This window comes from Amblyraja radiata, chromosome 6 (assembly GCF_010909765.2).
Source record: "Amblyraja radiata isolate CabotCenter1 chromosome 6, sAmbRad1.1.pri, whole genome shotgun sequence".
Taxonomy (NCBI): domain Eukaryota; kingdom Metazoa; phylum Chordata; class Chondrichthyes; order Rajiformes; family Rajidae; genus Amblyraja; species Amblyraja radiata.
In genome coordinates, this window is record NC_045961.1 from 35,656,275 (window position 1) to 35,677,971 (window position 21,697).

General features: G+C 41.7%; 1 protein-coding gene across 2 annotated transcripts in view; it reads right to left on the reverse strand.

Annotated features, from left to right (window-relative positions):
- Nucleotides 1-2,732: 2,732 nt before the first annotated feature.
- pcf11 (PCF11 cleavage and polyadenylation factor subunit) overlaps nt 2,733-21,697 on the reverse strand; it is a 36,285-nt gene continuing 17,320 nt past the window's right edge. Inside the window, exons 6-16 of one of the 2 annotated variants that reach the window (XM_033022529.1) lie at nt 20,211-20,391; nt 16,462-17,281; nt 13,616-15,288; nt 12,813-12,915; nt 12,175-12,291; nt 11,962-12,064; nt 7,907-8,090; nt 7,445-7,600; nt 5,881-5,973; nt 4,649-4,684; nt 2,733-3,669 (exon numbers count right to left, since the gene is read on the reverse strand). In XM_033022529.1, coding sequence (XP_032878420.1) covers nt 3,460-3,669; nt 4,649-4,684; nt 5,881-5,973; nt 7,445-7,600; nt 7,907-8,090; nt 11,962-12,064; nt 12,175-12,291; nt 12,813-12,915; nt 13,616-15,288; nt 16,462-17,281; nt 20,211-20,391 — 3,676 coding nt within the window. In that variant the 3' untranslated portion in view covers nt 2,733-3,459. The remainder of the gene's footprint in view (nt 3,670-4,648; nt 4,685-5,880; nt 5,974-7,444; nt 7,601-7,906; nt 8,091-11,961; nt 12,065-12,174; nt 12,292-12,812; nt 12,916-13,615; nt 15,289-16,461; nt 17,282-20,210; nt 20,392-21,697) is intronic. The other variant, XM_033022530.1, reaches the window with a different exon arrangement.

Sequence of the window (21,697 nt, forward strand, 5' to 3'; positions counted from 1 at the left end):
TGCAGTTCAGTGGACTGTCAGGGCTCTCTAATCAAGAGTCTACTTGTTGCTGCATCAGAGCAGATTATTGCTCTTCAGTATCAGTTGAAAAGTAAACACCACATATATCTGAAAGTGTACAGGGACGTGCAATCTTCAAGAACCATTCTTTTGGTGATGAACACCATAGAGAACTGTTTTATGTTATTAAGTGTAATGCAGAAACACTGAGCAGTCACGTTGAAGAAAGAGCACATCATCTCATACTCTGGAGACAGCAGTGCTTCACCCCAGAGGAAAACAAATGGTAAGGTAACATAATTGCTGGGTCTGCTATGACTTGAATCTTCTTGCCTAGATCGTCATTGATATGGGCAAGTGTAGATGTTTCAGTGCAGGTATTGATTAGATTAGATTAGGGTCTTTAGTTGTCATTCAGACCTTACGGTCTGAACGAAATGTCGTTACCTGCAACCATACATACAATAATAAACAACAGAACAGACAGTAAACACAAATTAACATCCACCACAGTGAGTCCACCAAGCACCTCCTCACTGTGATGGTGGCAAAAATCTTAGGGCTGCTGTCTCTTCCCTCCTCTTCTCCCTCTGCGTGAGGCGATACCCCACCGGGCGATGGTAAGTCAGTCCCGCGGCTCACCGAGCTCCGCAAAGGGGCCGGTTCAAACTCCGCGGCGGTCGAAGCTGCCACCCTCCAGTCCAGCGGACGCAGCTGTTGACGATGTCGTCCACTGGCCCGTGGCCGAACCCCGGACTCAGGCCACCGGAGCACCATTCCAGCCCCGAGCCGGGTCGCCCTCACGTGAGTGCCGTTCCACCCTCGAGCCAGGCCGCCCTCACGGGAGCGTCTCAGCCCCGGGCCAGGCCGCCCTCACGGGAGCGCCGTTACCCTCGAGCTGGGCCGCACTCACGGGAGCGCCGTTACCCTCGTGCCGGGCCGCCCTCACAGGAGCGCCGTTACCCTCGAGCCGGGCCGCCCTCACGGGAGCGCCATTACCCTCGAGCTGGGCCGCCCTCACGGGAGCGTCTCAGCCCCTCACGGGAGCGCCATTCCAGCCCCGAGCCGGGCCGCCCTCATGGGAGCGAGCCCAGGGCGAGTCCTGACAGGCTCTGCCTCCGGAGCCTCGAGGTCGCCAGCTCCGCCATTAGGCCTCAGCGCAGACGGAGGCAGAGAAGGGAGATATGACAAGAAAGTCGCATTCCCCCGAAGGGAGACAGAAAGCCCTGTTTCAACCCCCCACCCATAACACAAACCTAAAAACCAAAAACTTAACTAAACAAGACAAAAAAAAAACACAGAAAAGTAAAAACAAACGGACTGCAGGCGAGCCGCAGCCGTTCACCAGCGCCGCCACTTTAATCATAGAACTGCTTTCCAAAGATCTTCAATTATTCCTTTATGATGGTTTATTGAGAAATCCCAAAGAACACATTTGCTGATGATAATGTGATCTGTGTTGCTCATCACCTCATAACAGTGGGAAATGATTGGTTGCCTAAGGCAATGTACTTTCACAAATCCCCACTGGCCCCCAAGATCTTAGCCTCCAATACCGATGTCAGATCCTTCTTGAGGGTGAACTCGAAAAGCATCTGGGCCTGATGGCACATCTGGCCAATTTCTTGCAAACCAACTGGCTGGGGTTTTCATGGTTATTTTTAATCTCTCATTGCAACTGTCCAAGGTCTCCACTACTTTTAAAGAACATCCATGCCAGTGCCCATGAGCAAGGTGACATTGGTCTAAGACTACTGACCATTGTGATGAGGTGCTTCAGGAGGATGGTTATGACACAGCAACTCCAGCCTTTGAAAGGGTCGAGAACCATTCCAATTCACATATCACAATAAATTGACAGATGTGATCCCCCTCTCCTCTCCACAGGATCACAGACAGGAACACAGGTCAGGCTGTTGTCATCTAGAGCTCGGCCTTCAATACCATCAACGCCTCTAAGCTTACCATTAAACTCGGGGAACTGGGGTGTCTGCTCATTCCTACAATTGAATCTACAACTTCCTCGTTGGCAGATCTCAATGTACGAATTGGCAACACTTTATCCTCGTTGACCATTAGCACAGGGGCACATCAAGGCTGTATGCTTAGTCAGTTACTCTACTCTCTATACTTCAGACTACATGTATTGGAAACTACATCTAAACCTATACTTGCACAAGTACAGTAAATACCAGAATGTTACCAAGGGAGAGAAAAAATGTTAACTCGTCTTGTAGTTCCCCGAATATACAAGATTAAAAGCTGAGATTTTTTTTGATGTCGGTCATCTGAGTAAACAAAATTTAAGCAGAAGAATCTAGGGCAAGGGAGTTTATGTTTTACTCAAAGGCTGATAGATGTATGGGATACCCATAAGCATTGAATTCACTTTGATTTAAATTATAGATTTTAAATTACTATTAAAATACTTCAGAAATAAAGATTAGAGTCAGGAACAGATCAGGCACTGAATACCAGTACATGTTTGAGAGCCATTAAAGCTTCCTCCTGCTTCCATGCCACATGAATTTGATTTTCCAAAAGGAACCTATTTAAAACATTTGCATTTAGTCAGTACCACAATTAAATTGTAGTGCAGGCAAATGTTATACATGTTACCAATTAGAGAAGTAGTATATATGGTTTCCAAATTGATCAATAGATCAATAAACATACTATTTTCCAATTGGGTATTTTGTTCATATTGATTTACAGAAATAAAAACAGAAATATTTTGTGCAGGTGGTTTATTTAGTTTAGTACATACAAGATTAACTCTAATGGTTTAACACTGCATTGTTCATTTTCAGGTGCATAGAATTTTAAGATTTATCAATTTATCAAAAACAATTGGTAATGCAGCCCACAAGAAAAAAAACAAAATAACTTACATCAGGTAAATATCAATAGTTTTAATTCTATTTTCTCAATAGTTCAGATCCTGCAAATTTAACGGATTTCCTAAATGAACCAATTTATTCATTTTCATTGCACCATAAATATTTAAAACTTAACTTAAACACTGCCTCAACTGTACACAAAACATTTCAAAAATATTTTATTTTTTTAGAATTTACATTCTTACAAAAAAGCAACATTATCATTCCACAAGTGCATTCACACATCTGCAGCACTCACACAGTAATGCACACCTGAACTGCACATGCAGTTGAACATACAAATACCAAAATGTATTCAATATTTAACTTCAACTGAGATCCCCGTCTCAAATAAAATATAAAACAAATAGGGAGGGGTTCAAATTTGATGTTCCTTGAAGGTAGAATGTACTATTGCTGCTTTGCATGTTTCCCAATGATTTCAAACATAACAAGAGGTAGTGTCACTTCAGTGTAGTAAAATAGTCACCCTCATACGAAAGGATACATCAAATCCAACCAATTTTTCTTCCTTTGCTAAAGTCTGTTAAGTGAAAAGAAAAGTCACTTCATAAAAGACTTAGACTGTATCCATTTTCACAGCTGCAGTATCTTTTTCAGTTTTAATGTCCGTTAACACACTGCTGGCATCAGTCTCAGTACTTTTACAGCTGTTGGCAAGATCAGATGCTTTGCCACTAACATCCAACTGTTCCTGTTTAATAACTGAATGTAATGGATTTTCCAAAGGAGCGTCACTTGGAGATGGAGTTGAATCTGTAAATGAAGCCTGGGAAAAAGGGAAAAAATGCATTGAATTGAATACATTTTATGAGCCAATTATACATACATGGAATTTGCCTCGGTGCTTTGCACGCAAGTAACAACACAATATACGCAAGTAACAACACAATATACAGTAAACAATTAAGAATAAAACATTATAATTTAAACATGTGAAGAATGAAATAAATACCAGAGCAAAAGGAGACTACAGACTTTTGGCTGTTGAGTAGAGCTACTGCTCGTGGGAAGAAAGAAAAGCTGTTTTTATGTCTTGTTGTGGCGGCTTTGACAGTCCAGAGGAAATTGTTTCAAAGAGTTTATGGCCAGGGTGAGAGGGGTCAGAGATGATCTTACCCGCTCGCTTCTTGGCCCTTGCAGTGTAGTTTGTTGATGGGGGTGGAAATGTTGCAGCCAACAACCTTCTCGGCTGATTGAACGATGTGCTGCAGTGTCCTGATGTCATGCTTGGTGGCCGAGCCAAACCAGACCATGATGGAGAAGGTGAGGACAGACTCTATGATGGCCGTATAAAACTGGACCATCCTGTGGCAGATTGTGTGTTCTCAGCTGTCGCAGGAAGTACATCCTCTGTTGGGCTTTTTTGACTATGGAGTCGATGGTGGCCTCCCATTTAAGATCCCTGAAGATGATGGTTCCAAGGAACTTAAATGACTCCACAGATGTGACTGTGGTGTTGTTGTTGATGGTGAGTGGGGGGAGGAGAGTGGGAGTTCTCCAAGTCTACAATCAATTCCAGTCTTAAGAGCATTGAGCTCCAGGATGTTGTGATGGCACCAGGACAGTAAAACAATACTAAAATTTACTGCAGCTGAATTTAGTATAAAAAATTATAATATAATTTTAAATTAACATACAACAGCCCAAGAAACTACCGAGGAATTCTAAAATAGCACATCTTATTAGTAAGGCACTAAGGCTACCATAGACTTGAATATTTCAGCATGAAAGAAAGCTTTACTCACATTTTTATAATCTTCATAACATGCTGGATGATATGTCTAAAAAGAAAGATAAATATTAGATCATATTTCAAATAATGTTAGACATGAGACTGCAAACACTGGAATTTTGATTTTTTTTTAAACTGCGAGTAACTTAATACTGTGACATTGGATATAAAATTCAATATAATCTGTAAAAATAAATCTGGCTTCAGCAGGCATCATGGACATTATTAATATTCAAAATTATATTTTATAAATGGGGTGGAATGATTCTGCCACTGATAGTGTCAAGTAAAGTTTCCACCAAATACTCATTAACAAATCAATTCTAGTGTTCATTTACATTGTATGTTTTTGTTTTATCCTATAATTTTAAAAGATTATCTTGCAGGAAAAAAACACATATCACATCCAGTTTATTTTATATTGTGAGTTACACGCACAAAAGTCATTCATTAACTTTTAAAACAGTTGCTGAAATAACATTATCTGTCCATTTATCTTGTGCATCTATTTCAAAATGTAATTACCATATTTCTAGGAGTCCAAGATGCTATTTATTACTCTAAAATAAGGTTTTGGCCCAGTTAATTAAAATTAAACTAATCGATTCCTTTAGATTTTAAACTTTCTTTTGTCTCAATCTAATCTCTCTTCCTTGCCCCACTACCTTTCTGTAAATAATTTCAGTGTAACATAATCTAATCCCAAGCGGAATACGAGGTGCTGTTCACGATGGCATGTTCAATGGCATGAACATTGAATTCTCACAATTCTGTTAGCCCTTGCTGTCTCCTCCCCTTCCTGCCTCTCCCTCAGCCCTTGGGCTCCTCATCCTCCTTTTTCCTTTCTTCTCCCCGCCTCCCCCCATCAGTCTGAAGAAGGGTTTCGGCCCGAAACGTTGCCTATTTCCTTCGCTCCGTAGATGCTGCTGCACCTGCTGAGTTTCTCCAGCATTTTTGTACCTAACATAATCTAATTCAAGTCACTTTTACCTCTCAAATGAAACGTCACAAGGAATTGCATTGTTTGTGATACATGGTGTCCATCTCTCTTCTCATTTCGGGGCGACGACAAACTACTTTTCAAATGCACTTTGATACATCCCACAATTGAAAGTATTAATTTATTAAATTACCAATATCAATTGCGTTATTTTGACAAAAGTTATTATTAACATGGTTTGAATGAATGGTTTTAACTGCCCCATTACTCATTCTATCGAGTTAAAGAGTTGATATTGAGCTTACTGTATTATCCACACGAAGTGCATTTTTCAGATGCCACTCTTCTTCATCTTCATCCCAATACTGCTCGAAAGCCTCTTGACAGATTTCACAGATCTACCAAATAAAAAAAAACAATAACACCAAAAGATGCGAGTTAAGAAAGTGTAAGCACCAATGCCCAATACAGTATATTCTCAACTTCTGAAGTTGTTCTGTTGCAAGTTTTCTCACTTGAAAAGGTCTATATTAGAACTACAATTGGGCACCCTCCCATTGAAAGGATGGATAATTGTCAAAAACATTGTCCAGCTTAACTGACCTACAGTTGTAAACTTGGATACAGTTGTAAACTTGGATATCCTTCCTCACTGCCCACTATACCAAATATTTTGTTGCCATCGGCAAATTTGGCTTGCATTATTATGGTCTGCTTTACCCTAGTATTACAGATAATTTAATGTGTATTTATTTGTTGTGTAGTTGGATATTATGTGCATGTAAAGCTGCAGCTTTAATTTAAATAATTTAATTATTCTGGTGCATATAAAAATTAACACTTTTCTTGGTCTTTCTTTACAGGCTATATCAAAGGAGACCTTCCAAAACACCATATAACCATATAACAATTACAGCACGGAAACAGGCCATCTCGACCCTTCTAGTCCGTGCCGAACACGTATTCTCCCCTAGTCCCATATACCTGCGCTCAGACCATAACCCTCCATCCCTTTCCCGTCCATATAACTATCCAATTTATTTTTAAATGATAAAAACGAACCTGCCTCCACCACCTTCACTGGAAGCTCATTCCACACAGCCACCACTCTGAGTAAAGAAGTCCCCCCTCATGTTACCCCTAAACTTCTGTCCCTTAATTCTCAAGTCATGTCCCCAAAGTGGATGCTTTCAACAAGGCAGTAAAACAATACAGACAAAGAAAGGAAATAAAATCCAGTATTCCAATGTGTATCTATTCCTTGGTTTCATTGTAAAATATTTGGCGGTCTTATATTATACTTGACCTCAAGCACGTCTCTCCAGATACATAGCGATACAGCAGTCTTTTGTGCCCATAAATGGGTCAGCTTTAATTTGAAGTAATACGAGTAGTTTCTGATAAAAATCATCAGAACTGCATATACATTTCCAGAATAATGACTCACTACAGAAGGATGCAAAATTGCTGATAGTCAATTGGTAGAATCCTTTTGAAAAAGCAGAGGTAAAATAATTTTACCTGGCTTGCTTCAGCCAAGTCTAATATTTCAGCAAGTTTCTGAACAACCAAAATGTCAACTTAACTGACAGCATTTTAGGGCAGCACATTTGACTTATAATTATAATTTTATGCAGTTCTTCAAGTCAAGCAACTGGTGCAAAAATGGCAGAAATCAATGGGCATTGTAGTCATCATTGTTAAACTCATTTTTTTTTTTGCATTTGAGTTCAGTTACTGTTTTCAGGGATGGCTAAGACCACAACTGAAAACATTTGCAAATATAGCATGTCATTCATACAAATTCAAGTGATCAAAAATCTGATAATTCTTGGGTGTTAATCTTATGTATTCCAGTACCAACCCTACCTCATGCACTCCTGCAGGTCCAGCAGGTACACTTTGAAATTCCTTTTCTTTTGCAGCTTCTTGCGTTCTTTGCACAACCTCTTCATGGACCTTCTCAAAGAATTGACTTTTAGCACGTTCTTCCAGGTCAGCAATTTCTTCATATTCTATCCAGTCCTGCAGGTGTGCCAAAAAAGTTTCAAATAATGACAATCAATCTCAAAGCCCCCATTTCTCTTTACAAGGCAGGCAATGAACCTGCCCCTATTAGCTCCTGGAATTTCCAAGCAATTCTCATCCTCTCCATAATGTTTATATTTTGTGCAGCTTATCCACACGAAGTGCATCAAATTTATTTCTATTTTTATAACTTCTCTGCTCTGTGTCTGGGTCCAGGTATCCCCGTTACCACAAGACACAGGCAAAACTACAAATACAAAAATCTTGAATGCTGGAAAAGTTCTGTTCATTTAAGAAACGTACCGTTAAACTGTAGTACCACTTTCTGTAAGTAATTTTCTTAGTTATGTCCTTTTCCATTCTGTTCATTCGGTAATGCCAGTCCAAATGGTCTGCATAAACATCGGTTTGCGATGCTGTGAATCGCATTCCACAAGAATAGCACTGAATGCCTGTGTACAGGCGGCTGATAACACCATCATATCTCCTATTTTAGGAAGAAAATTAAGAGTGATATAATAAACATCTAAATGGAGTTAAAATAAAATCTTTTACCAATATTGATACACAAAACCCTAAATTATTTTATATGCTGTATACCATGTTAAACTCTTCACTATACAGGTGCACAACCTTTTATCCGAAGATCCAAATAACGAAAACCTCCGAATAGCGGAAATTTTTTCGGTCCTTGAAGAAAGGTCCTTGAAAACGTTCACCGAGGGCGACCCGCAGAGGTGACAGCGGAACCTCCGGTCGGTCCTCGAAGAAAGGGGAACTAAATCCCCATTCATAAAAGAGACGGTGAGGGTATATTGCGCGGGAGGGTTAATAATTGACAATATGCTGCCTGCCTGCCCGCTGAGTTAAAAAGTTCCCACGATAGACTCACGATACACAGTGTATCGTGAGTCTTGCGTGGGAACTTTTTAACTCAGCGGGCAGGCAGCAGCAGATTGTCGCTCTCTTCAGTTTCACCCCACCTACACCCCTCTGCTTCCCGGCCATGTGTGTGACCCCTTCCCTCCCCTCTCCAGCTCATTGCACCGGCGCGGGGGCTTTGCACTGTCTTCACGTCGGCGATGACAGCAGGTCTGTGCCAGTCACCGGAGACGTCAGGACCAACGGGACACCGACCCCCAGGCCCACTGCAAGCACGGAGATCCCAGAGACCCACAGCCAGCAGCAGCCCAGCCCCGTTCCAACTCCAGAGGAAAACTGCAAACTGGCCGGAGACGTCAGGACCACCAGAAGCCGTTCCCCGAGCTGCGCCCCCTCATCGGGACACCGACCCCCAGGCCCACTGCAAGCACGGAGATCCCAGAGACACACAGCCAACAGCAACTCCAGCCCAGACCCACTCCAACTACAGAGGAACCTGGGTTGCGGATGACGGGGCGCAGCTCGGGGCGTCGTAGGGGCCCATCGGGGAGCGGGCTCCTGTTGGTCCTGACGTCTCCGGCCACCTGCCATCCTCCGGGAACTGTACCGCCCTTGCAGGAGAGTGGGGTTGTTTGCAGTTGCAGAGGGAGGGGGCAAGGGCAGTACAGTTCCCAGTCTCAGCTCCAGTCCAGGGGGGGTGGCCGGAGACGTCAGGACCAACGGGACACCGACCCCCAGGCCCACTGCAAGCACGGAGATACCAGAGACCCACAGCCAGCAGCAACTCCAGCCCAGCCCCGCTCCATCTCCAGAGGAACACTTAGGGGCAGAAGCTGATGGTGTGTAAGGTACGTCTTGTTCTTGGGGTGGCGGATGAGGGGGCGCTGCTCGGGCTGTGGGCAAACTGCCACTTGTCGCCGTAGCGGCCCATCGGGGAGCTGGAGTTGGAGGGGGGTGTTGTGCTGTTTGATCGCCCCCTGCTATCCCAGGGACAGGGAGGCACAGCGGCTTTTTAGACTGGTGGGCAATCACTTCCAAAGTTCTGCCCACACAGTCAGTACACCTCTCCTACACTGCATTTCATACAAACATTTATTCTGCAAGAAAAAACCATATTGAAGACTCAAACTCGCGACCGAGTAACTGCCGGGATCAAGGCGCAAACTCGCGACCTTGCGGATATGAGCCGAGCACTCTACCACTGAGCCAGCCATTAAAATCTACGCTAAAAAATTTCCATTCCGAAGGCCGACAAATTCTGAATTACGAAAAGTGTCTGGTCCCAAGGCTTTCGGATAAAAGGTTGTGCACCTGTATCTACAAACCTTTTGCAATTCCAATATTGTTTAAACTTGGGTCACAGATTTAACGCGGTATTTATTTTAAACGTGGATCGTTCATAAAAATTCATTAATTGCTGGTCTCAAATGGGCAAATTAGCCAGCTACTTTCTATCCCAATAATACTTTTAACTCTCACACCTAGAATTCAGGATGCTCCTACTAAAGTAGATCCCAAATTAATCCACAGGATTCTGGTTTACGACTTGCATCAGTTAAATTATATTCAGCTAATTTAATTTAACCTACAACAAGATTATAGATATGTGCATGTGCTACACATGTAAAACGACCAGAATGTTTTTCAACATTGTGTTTGTTAATGCAGGGGAGCAAAATCCTACATATTGAAGTTTCCAAAGCCTGCCAAAACAAAAGCTAGGAAGTTTACCCTGACTGCTCAGTAACTACAAAAGCACTCAATTTATCTTCATAACCCTTTAATTAGAAGAGGTACATTAGACTTGTTGAAGTAAAGGAAACAATAACTACCTTGCAAACCGTTAAAAATACTTTGCATGTTGGTTAATGGTATCTTTGTTTATTCAAATTAGTGATTAATCAGGAATTTAGATACGGATTATTACTTTAGTTCAAAACGTCAACAAAATGTATTGCGGGGGGGGGGGGGGGGGGAAGGGTTAGCGGGGGAGAGAAAATCATTGCAGTTATACCCAAATCCTTCCATCAGAACCCTCATAATAGGAACCCAGTTCCAACCATCTACAGCTGCTTCGTCAAATACCTTCTGTCAGAAGGCCAATGGAATGTTTGTTGATTACAAATGACAATTAATTTTATGAAAGTCTAATTGCAACCTTGATTTTGACAATACCATGGCCAAATTCATATGAATTTTCTTCCTCATCGTCTTCAACTGTAGGAAGTCCGAGGATTACCCCCGGGCAACATATGAGTAAATTCAGTCAATAACGTAGAATATTTTCATTTCTTTGCCACTTACTGATTTGGGAAAATATTCTTAAAGGATTCCTTAAGGTAAAACTTGATTTACAACAGCACAGCTTGAATCAGTAGTATGAAAAAACTGTTTGTCATCCTTTCCAGTTTAGTTTAGTTTATTGTCATGTGTACAGAGGTACAGTGAAAAGTTTTTTGTTGCGTGCTAACCAGTCAGCAGAAAGACAATACATGATTGCAATCAATTCAAAGTCTGGTCAAGAATAATCCGAGCGATATCAGATGTAGATAGTAGTTCAGCACTGTTCTCTGGTTGTGGTAGGATGATTCAGTTGTCTGGTTACAGCTGGGAAGAAACTTTCCCTGAATCTGGTGATGTTCTGCTGCTATTTAATATCATGGTTGACCTAGCAGCTCTATAAGACCACGTTGCCTCCATGTACATTTAATTAATTTGGTTAATTAAACTTGAATTTAATATCAACAGCTGAAATGGAATCGTACTGCTTGAGGAAGAGTCCAAACTTTGATCACTTAATTTCACACCTGAAAAAAGGTCAGCCTCCAGTCATAGACGTTTTGTTCAATTGGTTCGCCATGTGTTGGCTTTCTCAATTTACAACCAAATCACCCATGGGCCTTCCCAAATTCAGGGAATAACAATCTTGTTTGGCCAGATTTCTCCAAATGATTCAACCCGGGAGTCCAGAAATCATTTCAGTGAATCCCATGCTGTCATACATTAATATATCCTCCCATAACTTTACATGATTGCAGCCAAGCTCAAGATTTCCCTTTATTACATTGGCTTTTTTATTTCCTATAAAGTGTCATTGTATCTTTGGATGTCCACTGCTTCTAGTTTTACTTCTTGGGTGGCAGTGATGTACCTGGTTGAGCTGGTATCTCACTGTGCTAGAGATCTGGATTTAGTCCTTACCTCAGGTACAAGTCTGCACGGAGTATTCATTCAAACATATTTTGGTTATCTTAGAATTCCTTATTTCCTTTTCAAATGCCCAGTGACCAAATGAGTGAGAACAAAAAAATGTTAATTTACAGGAATCAATAACTATGATGGTGAAACATGTTTTCATATTAGCTTCTGGGACTGGTCTGCATTTTGAGCAGGTTTCTTCTGATCAACAGAAACTGGATTGAGCAAAAATGAAGAAAGTTGAAATCATAGTCAGTAATTAATGAGAAATTGCTTACTGCTTTAGTTCCTCAATCTTAAAGTTGGTAAGATCTGGAATGTTTTCCTCATTTTCTTCTTCCTCATCATCTTCAACTGTAGTGGAAGCCTGGGATTCATCTTCTGGAAACACATCAGACTCCAAATTCATCCAATAGCCCACAACATTGTAATTCCTTTACAACTCATTCATTTAAGATTTGAAGGTAAAAATAGTTTTATATTTAACTCACGTGTTGGGGTGGAATCCACAGGAGTTGACTTCAGAATTCCTGTGGAAATCAGCTTTGAAAACAGCTCATTCACATCCAGCTGCCCCAAATGATTATCCAAAGGCGCAAAGGATGATCCTACGATTTAATAATACTTGATTATATATTGAAAAAAAAAGTACTACTCTAACAGCATAGCCTCAAATATACGTATTGTTATGTTGATCTAATAGTGATAAAGTCCAAATAGTTGCTATTATCCTGCAAGAATATTAATACCAAAGGTTGCTGGCCATTTCAAATAAGTTAATTGCAGTTTCACAGACAACAGACCAGTTTAACACAAATTAAAATGCTTCCCCCCCCCCCCCCCCCCCCCACCCCAATTTAACTCTCAGAAGACTTAGATCTCAAGACATTCTTTTGTAGAACATTAGCTCTACTATTGTAAGATTCAGACACCTACACCTATATCCCTTAACCAGAATGGTTACTTCTTTGAATGGAGGTCAAACAGGTTCCTTCCTCTATGCCTCAACATAGCGATAGGACGGGGCATATGAAAGTGCGTCCCCCAGTCTGAAGGTCTTTGATCCAAAACAACACCTGTCCCTTCTCAACTGAAAATGCAGTTAAATGTATCGGCAGAAATGTTTTACCTTGCTGAATCTGTGTAACAGGAACAGAAGATTGAGATGGCAGATACTGTTGCCCTTGACGAAAAGAAACGCGATTGCAGGGAAAACCAGCCAGGGCATTAACCTACAAAATAAAGGAATGCAAGAGGTGAAAACAAGAACAGATTATACAAATGTACACAGCATCATAAAATGCCTAACATGGTTAAAAACAAACTGCTAGAGTACATAGCTGGTCATGCAGATCACTGCAGGGAAATGGACACACATTGCAGCTCTCTTCGGGGTCATGACCTTTCTTCAGGCAGTCTAAAGAATGGTCACTACTCGAAATGTGCCAATTTGAGTCCACAGCTACTGCCTAACACGCTGTGTTTCGCCAGTTTGTGTTTTGCATAAGGTTCCAGCATCTGCAGTCTCTAGTCTCTCGTAACAAAGTTTATCTTCTGGTTCAATATTTGAGCCTCATCTTCTAACCTGATGGGGCTCAAATGCCAGCATAAATATTTTGAATTTCATTTAGCATTATGCTTCAACAGTGCAGAACATTTACTTAAATCTGATCTGTTTGGATAATAAGACAAAAAGCTTTTCACTGTACCTCGGTATGTGGCAATAATAAATCTAAACCATTTAAGTCAAGCTCCACCATTATCACCTGATGTCCATGATAAGTGCAGTTGCCTCAAACCTACACCAGCTCAAACCTAATCTTATTATATAGTCCCATGATTTTTGTGGGGACCTTCTGAGACCTGTATTACACTTACAAATCCATACCCAAACTACTGGAGATAAAAAAATAGAAATGTATAGGTACTTACAGGCTGTAGTTGACGAGACAGGTTTTCAGGTGATGAAAGGTTACTGTTATAAAATGTTCCACACAGCGGATCATATTGGTCATTATTATGTGGTCCTGCCAATCGAGACATTGGTGTCTGGCCATCGAAGCAAGGACCAGTTGTTGGCACATAGGTTGGATTGGTCAAAGTTGAGGCTCCAGGTACAGCTGATTCATTAAATTGAGATCCTTGAGGCATATTAAATCTTGGTCCAGATTGTCCATCAAATCCTCTTGACTGATATTGTGAGCTTTGAGGATGATTGTTAAATAAATGACCAGTGACAATGCATCTAGGATCTGGATGCCCAGGAGCCCCATCAAATTGTGGCCCACGAGAATTGTCAAAATATGCACCTGGCTGGGCACCAATGTCAAACCGAGTTCCTGCAGGACCATCAAAACGAAAAGCAGACTGGCCTGGGTGACTGCTTGCTCCATCGAAGTGTGCACCAGGCTGTCCCATTTGTGGGCCATCAAAGCGCACACCACACTGTGCTGCACGACCACCAGGACCATCAAAATGTGCACCAAGTTCTCGTGGACCATCAAAGCGGGTAATAGGCTGCCCGAGACGTGATCCTGGACAATCAATGCGCATATTGGGTTGCCCAGACTGTGGACCATCAAAACGCAAATGGGGATGTCCTACAAGACCATCAGGTTTATCAAAGCGCGTGCAGGACTGTCGTGGATGTGGGACATCAAAAGGCATGCCAGGTTGCCCAGGATGTGGATCAAAGCGAGGGTGCCCTTGATGAGCTCCAGGAATGTCCAATTGAGCACCGGGCTGTCCTGTGGGCTGCCCAAAACGTGAGCTTGGCTGGCCTGGGTGACCACCTTGATTGTCAAAGGGACCAGGATGCGAACCATCAATGCGGGTAGCAGGCTGTGGACCCTCGAAGTGCACACCAGGCTGTGGACCACCAGCATTGTCAAACCGTGCCCCGGGCTGCCCGAGATGGGGACCATTAAAACGCACTCCAGGCTGACCGAGGTGTGGGCCATCAAAGCGTGGGCCAAGTTGCCCAGGGTGAGGACCATCAAAACGTGGTCCAGACTGTACCAGATGAGGGCCATCGAAATGTGGCACAAGTTGCCTTGGGCGCGAAATCTCAAAGTGCAGCCCAGAACGTGGGCCACCTGGACCTTCAAATCGCACACAGGGCTGTCCTACACGCAGGTTACCTGGACAATCAAAGCCTGCAGCAGGGTGCCCTCTGTGTGGACCATCAAAACATGCTCCAGACTGCCCAAGACTTTCAAAATGTTTACTTGGTTGACCTGGAATACCTTCACTCCAAAGACCAGACTGCTCAGGGCCATCATTAATAGGCTGGACAAGTGGTGCAGGGAGATCCGGTAATCTTATCCTAGATCCAGTAATGCGCAAGTCACAGCTTGGAGATCCATCCCGACCAAGAACCCATGTCCTATCTGGTTCAATGGATTCATCAGTTCTTATTTTATCCACATTCTTTACAGGTCCAGATTTTCCTGGCAGTGATCTGTCACTTAATCTCTGTGAAACTTCAAGTACACCAGATCTCAGACGCAAACTTTCAACTAGGCCAGCACCCCTCTGTGGTGCATCATAAGCCGGTCTTTCTTCTGAACGACGGTCACGCTGCCTTGGCTCTTCTCTTTTTGAGTCTGGCAAAAACAAATATTGAATTATTTTGGATCAAATTAAAAAACTGTAAATCACAAGCTTGGTGGGAACAATAAAATTTATAGTAAAATTTTCAATATTAGGTTCCCAATACTTCTAAACAAGGCAATTTTTTTAAATGGAATTTAACATACAATCTGTATTTCAATGAGGAAAGATGAACTTCTTTACACCTCTCTCCCATTACAGAAATATCTATATCAAATATACAAATTACTGTTCAACAGCAATCCCAATACCAGTCAGTGCAATGCTATATAAATTTGATGCAGAGGGCCTTCTATAATGAGCAAAAAAAATTATGAAATCTATGCTTCACATGGTATTTGACATGAAATGCCAAAACTCCAATAAACTGTTCAATGGCCTAATGAATAAAAACATGGGTAGAGAACGGCTAATAGTTGGCTCAGGAAGGGTGTAATGGTCTTATGGATACATTGGATATATCTAGTGACTCAAGTTGCAAAATGTACATGTATATAGAACAGCTTCAGTCATAATGTTCTCAACAATAAACTAACCCCATGGCATCTCATATCAGGAGAATGGCTATTACTACATAATCGAAGAGTCACTGAAATACACGGCAAAAATGTTTTCTTTCACACGATAAAATCTGATGCAAATCAGTCAAATAACTCCAGCAGAAGCAGATACCATCAAATATGGGAGGAAAACATGGCCAGGAAACCATGGTGTCAGGTGTGATTTTTACAATCAAGTGGAATGATGTCCATGGTTTAGTCAGAAAAACATTTCTGGGGAAATGCCAAAAACTCTTCACATGAATTGACAATTCCTGCGGTGGGTTTATCTGACCTTAGCTAGAATTATAAAAACAAATAAAGCCTTTATCCACGAGGTTAGTAAAACTTAGTTTTCCCTCGCAAGATAATTTTTAAACAGCAAGCACAGGTAAGTCGAACAAAACGAATGCTGAGCAAATCCCATTAACAATAACCTGCTTTGTTAATATTACCTAGTGGAAATAAAGGAGTCGCACTATTATGTGGCTACTATTTAAACAAACTGTACTTTTGAAGGTTAAACCCATTAGTAAGGGCAACCTGCTCATAATTAGACATGGATGTAAATTGTGACAAGGAAACAAAGAAATAACCATGAATTATCAATTACTCTTCTGAATTTACCTGCTCTCTCTCTTGGACCAAATTCTTTCAGATCTCTTTCAGATTGACGTGCCCCTTGCCGCTGATCTTTATGTTCATTTCTTGTCAGCTCTAGTTGTCTCATTCCATGATTAGAATCTGTTTTGTATCGATCTTCAGAAATTGGTGAACTTCTTTTAGTTGGCAATGCTTCGTCTATGTGTTTTTTGCTATCACGTGTGTTACTTTGGTTTCGCTCATCTACTATAGGGTTCGTATGCTGATGTGCTGGGGACACACGATCACAATGTTTGTCATGCAACTGTCTATTATCACCAACAGGAGAATGTCTCACAGTTTTATCGCAAGGTTTTCTTCTTTCTGAATGCCTTCCTTCACTGTGATGCCCACTCTCACCTGCCTCTCTTTTTTCTCCAAGTTTCCTTTCCTGAAAAGAACCTCTCACGTCATGCCTGCTGCCGCTCAGATTTGGGGATTTGTTTCCTTGATCACCTTCTCTTACACCAAGATCGCCAGATACATCCTTCTTATGATTCTCTCTTGTTTTCCAGCGAAGTTCTGTATCAAGCGATTGTTCTGATTGAACCCTGGTTCTTTTTAATTTAGACATATGCTCAAGGTAGCTCAGTTCTGCTTCAGATAAAGATGCGCCTTTACCTTGGGTTCTAGTTGGAGAATCTCCCTTCAGTTCAGTTTTGAAACTCCTAGGAGAAACGTGGGATGCTTGCCAATCGTCAGACCTATTCTTTTCCTCTTGGTATTGGAACAATTGATTGATTTGATGAGCAACCACCAAAAACTCATCGTAACTTATTTCTGCAGCCGCTAGTCGTTGATTTGCCTAAAACCAATAACAAACTCGATTAGATGAAAAAAAATCATCAGTATTTAACATTTAAAACATTTCATCATAGGAAGGAAAATAGCGGTTGAACCTGTACCAAGCCAGGTACTAGAGAGATATCACAATGTAAATGAATACATGGATATCAGATTAATTAAAAATCAAGGAATTAATCAGATTAATTAAAAATCAAAGAAACAAATTCAAAAACCCAATCTCAAATTTGAAAGTTTGTGAAGCTACGACTCTACATTGTTCGCTCAAGCCACAAGGGGAAAAACAAAAACAAGAAATTCTGTTGTGTTAGCATTGCAATAAAATGTAAATTGGAAATCCAGAAAATAGATGTGCCAGCATATCCAATAACAGAGTCTGAAAACAACTAGCCTTTAACCCAGGGGTCGGCAACCTACAGCCCACGGGCCGAATGCGGCCCGAAGCTCATCCGGCCCACAAGCGTATTTTTCCCCCCGCAAGCATCCGGCCCGGAGTCGTATTTTTTAATTTTTTAAACAGACATAGAAGAGTGAGTCCGTAATGGCCGTCTCGCAAGCAGCCTGTCGTGGCCTTTCTCTGTTTTTGTTGTTTTGAGTGTGTGTTAAGGGTATGTTTTGGTGTTTCTTCGTATGTTTTATGTGGGGAAGGGGGCTGGGAATAGGGGGAAAGCTTTCTTGTTGTGTTGCAATCCGTCCCAACGCCGGAGTTTCGATCATCCCGACGAGAGGGTCTGAACATCAGACAGTCGTCACAGTGAGGAATGTTGATTCCACTGTAGTGGATGTTAATGTTAAATTGTGTTGGTGTTAAATCGTTGTTTTTGCAATTTTGATTCCACTGTAGTTGATGCTTATGTTAAATGGTTGTTTTAAATTAAATCGTCGTTTTTGCACAATAAACGCGAAGTTGATCTTAAGATTCTTGAGAGTTGTTTCAATACCTGTATCTCAATCTAACTCCTATGTTCAGTAGACATAATATTTCTTAAAATATATATGTCAATGTTTATTAACTGTGGAGATAGATGTGGCCCTCCAACCGCTCACAGACCCGGGACCCGGCCCCAAGGCAGAACCGGGTTGCCGACCCCTGCTTTAACCCATTGAAATTGTCCAACCATTCAGGAAGAGAAAGGTTGAGGTGACCACTATAGTTGCATACTCTTAGTAAAAGGCACAAGTACAAAAAGGATTGGAGATTCAGTGTTGTTATTGGGAATTAAAACTTTTGAGCCAGTCCTATTCAATTAGATCAAGGTTGATCTGATTTTAACCCTTCCTTAATAAAAATCTAGTTTGAAATTGTGAACTGTGTCCCAGCTGCTTTGTGGGGAAACAGCTTCTGAATTTGCACTAGCTTTAATTTCAAGCTTCCCGATAACATTCTGAACAGCCAAAGTTTTGAATGTGCTTCTCGTTCAGCCATCCAAATCATTTAGATCCCCAGGTCCCAATCCATGGGGAAAAGACCAGGGTGGCTGTAATATTTGCATACTATATTAACAGGCATTAGCCAAAAGGAATGCAAATGATCAACATTGGAAATTGCCTTGCTCCCTTGTGTAGCAGCATTTCAACTCAAAGAACCTGCTGTTGAAAGTGAAATTATTCAACTGAGAAAAAGAGAATGGATCAAGTAGTGGGAGAAGGAATGCAACATGCACTTAGATATTGTTTCTGAAAAGGGTAGCCACTTCAATGATTCAAATAATATGGAATTTGTTCACCATAGAGACAGCTTAATCAATGCAAAATATTCGTTTTTTTCTGGTCGGACCTGCATTTTTGGCACATATTGAGCTCATGGTATACTCCTGGACAGCCACCTTGCCCCACCAGTCACAGGTACATCTGTACCCAAAGTTAGTGTGGCAGAAATGGAGAGTGAATCTACAGAAAGCAATGGAGCCCCTGGCCACGTACTCAGAAGTGTGTGGATCATCTGGAAGAGGTATTCAGACATCTTTAACCTGTCACTGCTTGATTCTGAGTTAGATCCCAACCCCTTTCAAAAAGATCACTTTATTACCAGTACCGAAGAAAAGTAAGATAGTGTGCGCTAATGACTACTGTAGAGTGGCTCTGACATCCATCATCATGAAGTGCTTTGAGAGATTGGTAATGGCACAAAATCTGCCGTGACAAGCACATTGATGCCCAAGTGAAAATGGTTGAGCACTTCACATTCCCTGGCGTTAATATTACTAACAATCTATCATGGTAAACACAATGATGCACAAAAACGCACACCAAAGGCACAACTTCCTGAGATAATTCTATACGTCCCCAATGACTCCTACGAAGTTTTACAGATGCACTATAAAAAACACACCGTCGGGTTGCATCTCAGCTTCGTTTGAGAACAACTCTGCCCAAGCTCAAAAAATTGAGTTATAGTTGTAGATGCAGTCCAGTCCATCGCACATACAAGACATCCCTCCATCGGGTAAACAGTCAGAACCTATTGCCCAGAATGGAACTGGCAAACACTAGAGAGCATAGCTTTAACGTGAGAAGAGCAATGTTTAAAGGAGATGCGAGGTGCAATTTTTCCTGATCGGGAGATATTGTGGGCAAAGGAGTTGTATTATGCAATGTTCTATAATTCCTTTGTCTTTGACTCAAATAACCTGAAGATAGCTATACCAGGGAAAGGAAGTGCTGGGATAGGATGACACTGCAGGATAAACTTTGATATCCATTTTGATCCCAACCAATCTTCATAACCAATCCTTCAACCTTTTTCTGCAGATCCTCTTTTTACTTCAGGGTCAGAGCAGAAAAAAGCCAAATTGTCTCCCATCCACACCCCTCTAATTGATGTATAAACCATGGAAAAAAGTATCCTTGCTGGATGAAGGAAAACGCAACGCAAACCCATTTAACTCAATACGTGACAAACCAATTTAACCCAATATATTTCCACCTACTTTTTTCAACAAATCTCTCTTGCTAGCATTCGTCAATTCTTTGGGGATTTGCAAGTTTGCATCAACACTCATTCTTTGCTGTCGTGGTGTTCGAGGAGACAGAATTCCTTTATTTCCAGGATGGGCTTCCTTCTGGTATGTATATTTCGTATGTGCTGGAGTATCCTGTTTTTGCTTCAAGCTAAAATGCAAGCATTTTAATATTACTATTAGTCTTCATTATCTAATGAGAACCCAATCTCTGCCCCTTAAAGTTTTTGAACCCCTCTTCCCATGTGCACATTCCATAAAAGGGACATAGGTTAAGTTTTGGATGCCCAGCTGTGTACACATTTCCTTGTCTGTTTGCATCAGATCATATCTAGTACGTTGTACAACCTGGATATATATGTAGATTTTTGGCTTATTGTGTAAAATAAAAGGAAATCCCAAATCCTGTATCACCACTAAGTAATAGAAACATAGAAAATAGGTGCAGGAGGTCCATTTGGCCGATCAAGCCAACCCGTCATGGCTGATCATACAAAATCAGTACCCCGTTCCTGCTTTTCCCCCCATGTCCCTGATTCCGTTAGCCCTAACAGCTAAATCTAACTCTCTTGAAAACATCTCATGAATTGGCCTCCACTGCCTTCTGTTGCAGAGAATTCCAGATTCACAACTCTCTGGGTGAAAACGTTTTACCTCATCTCAGTCCGAAATGGCCTACAGCTTATTCTTAAACTGTAACCCCTGGTTCTGGACTCCCCCAACATTGTGAAAATTTTTCCTGCATCTAGCCTGTCCAATCACTTAAGAATGTTATATGTTTCTATAAGATCCCCTCTCGTCCTAAATTCCAGTGAATACAAGCCCAGTCGACCCATTCTTTCATATGTCAGTCCCGCCATCACGGGAATTAACCTGGTGAATCTACGCTGCACTCCCTCAATAGTAAGAATGTCCTTCCTCAAATTAGGAAACCAAAACTGCACAAAATACTCCAGGTGCAGTCTCACCAGGGTCCTGTACAACTGCAGAAGGACATCCTTGCTCCTGAACTCAAATCCTCTCGCAATGAAGGCCAACATGCCATAAGCTTTCTTCACTGTCTATTGAACCTGCATGCTTACTTTCAGTGTTCAAAAGGGAACTGCAGATGCTGGAATATCGAAGGTACACAAAATTGCTGGGGAAACTCAGCGGGTGCAGCAGCATCTATGGAGCGAAGGAAATAGGCGACATTTCGGGCCGAAGGGTTTCGGCCCGAAACGTCGCCTATTTCCTTCGCTCCATAGATGCTGCTGCACCCGCTGAGTTTCCCCAGCAATTTTGTGTACCTTTTACTTACTTTCAGTGACTGATGTATAAGACACCCAGGTCTCGTTGCACCTCACCTTTTCCTAATCTGACACCATTCAGGTAATAATCTGCCGCCTTGTTCTTGTCACCAAAGAGGATAACCTCACATTTATCCACATTATACTGCAACTGCCATGCATCTGCCC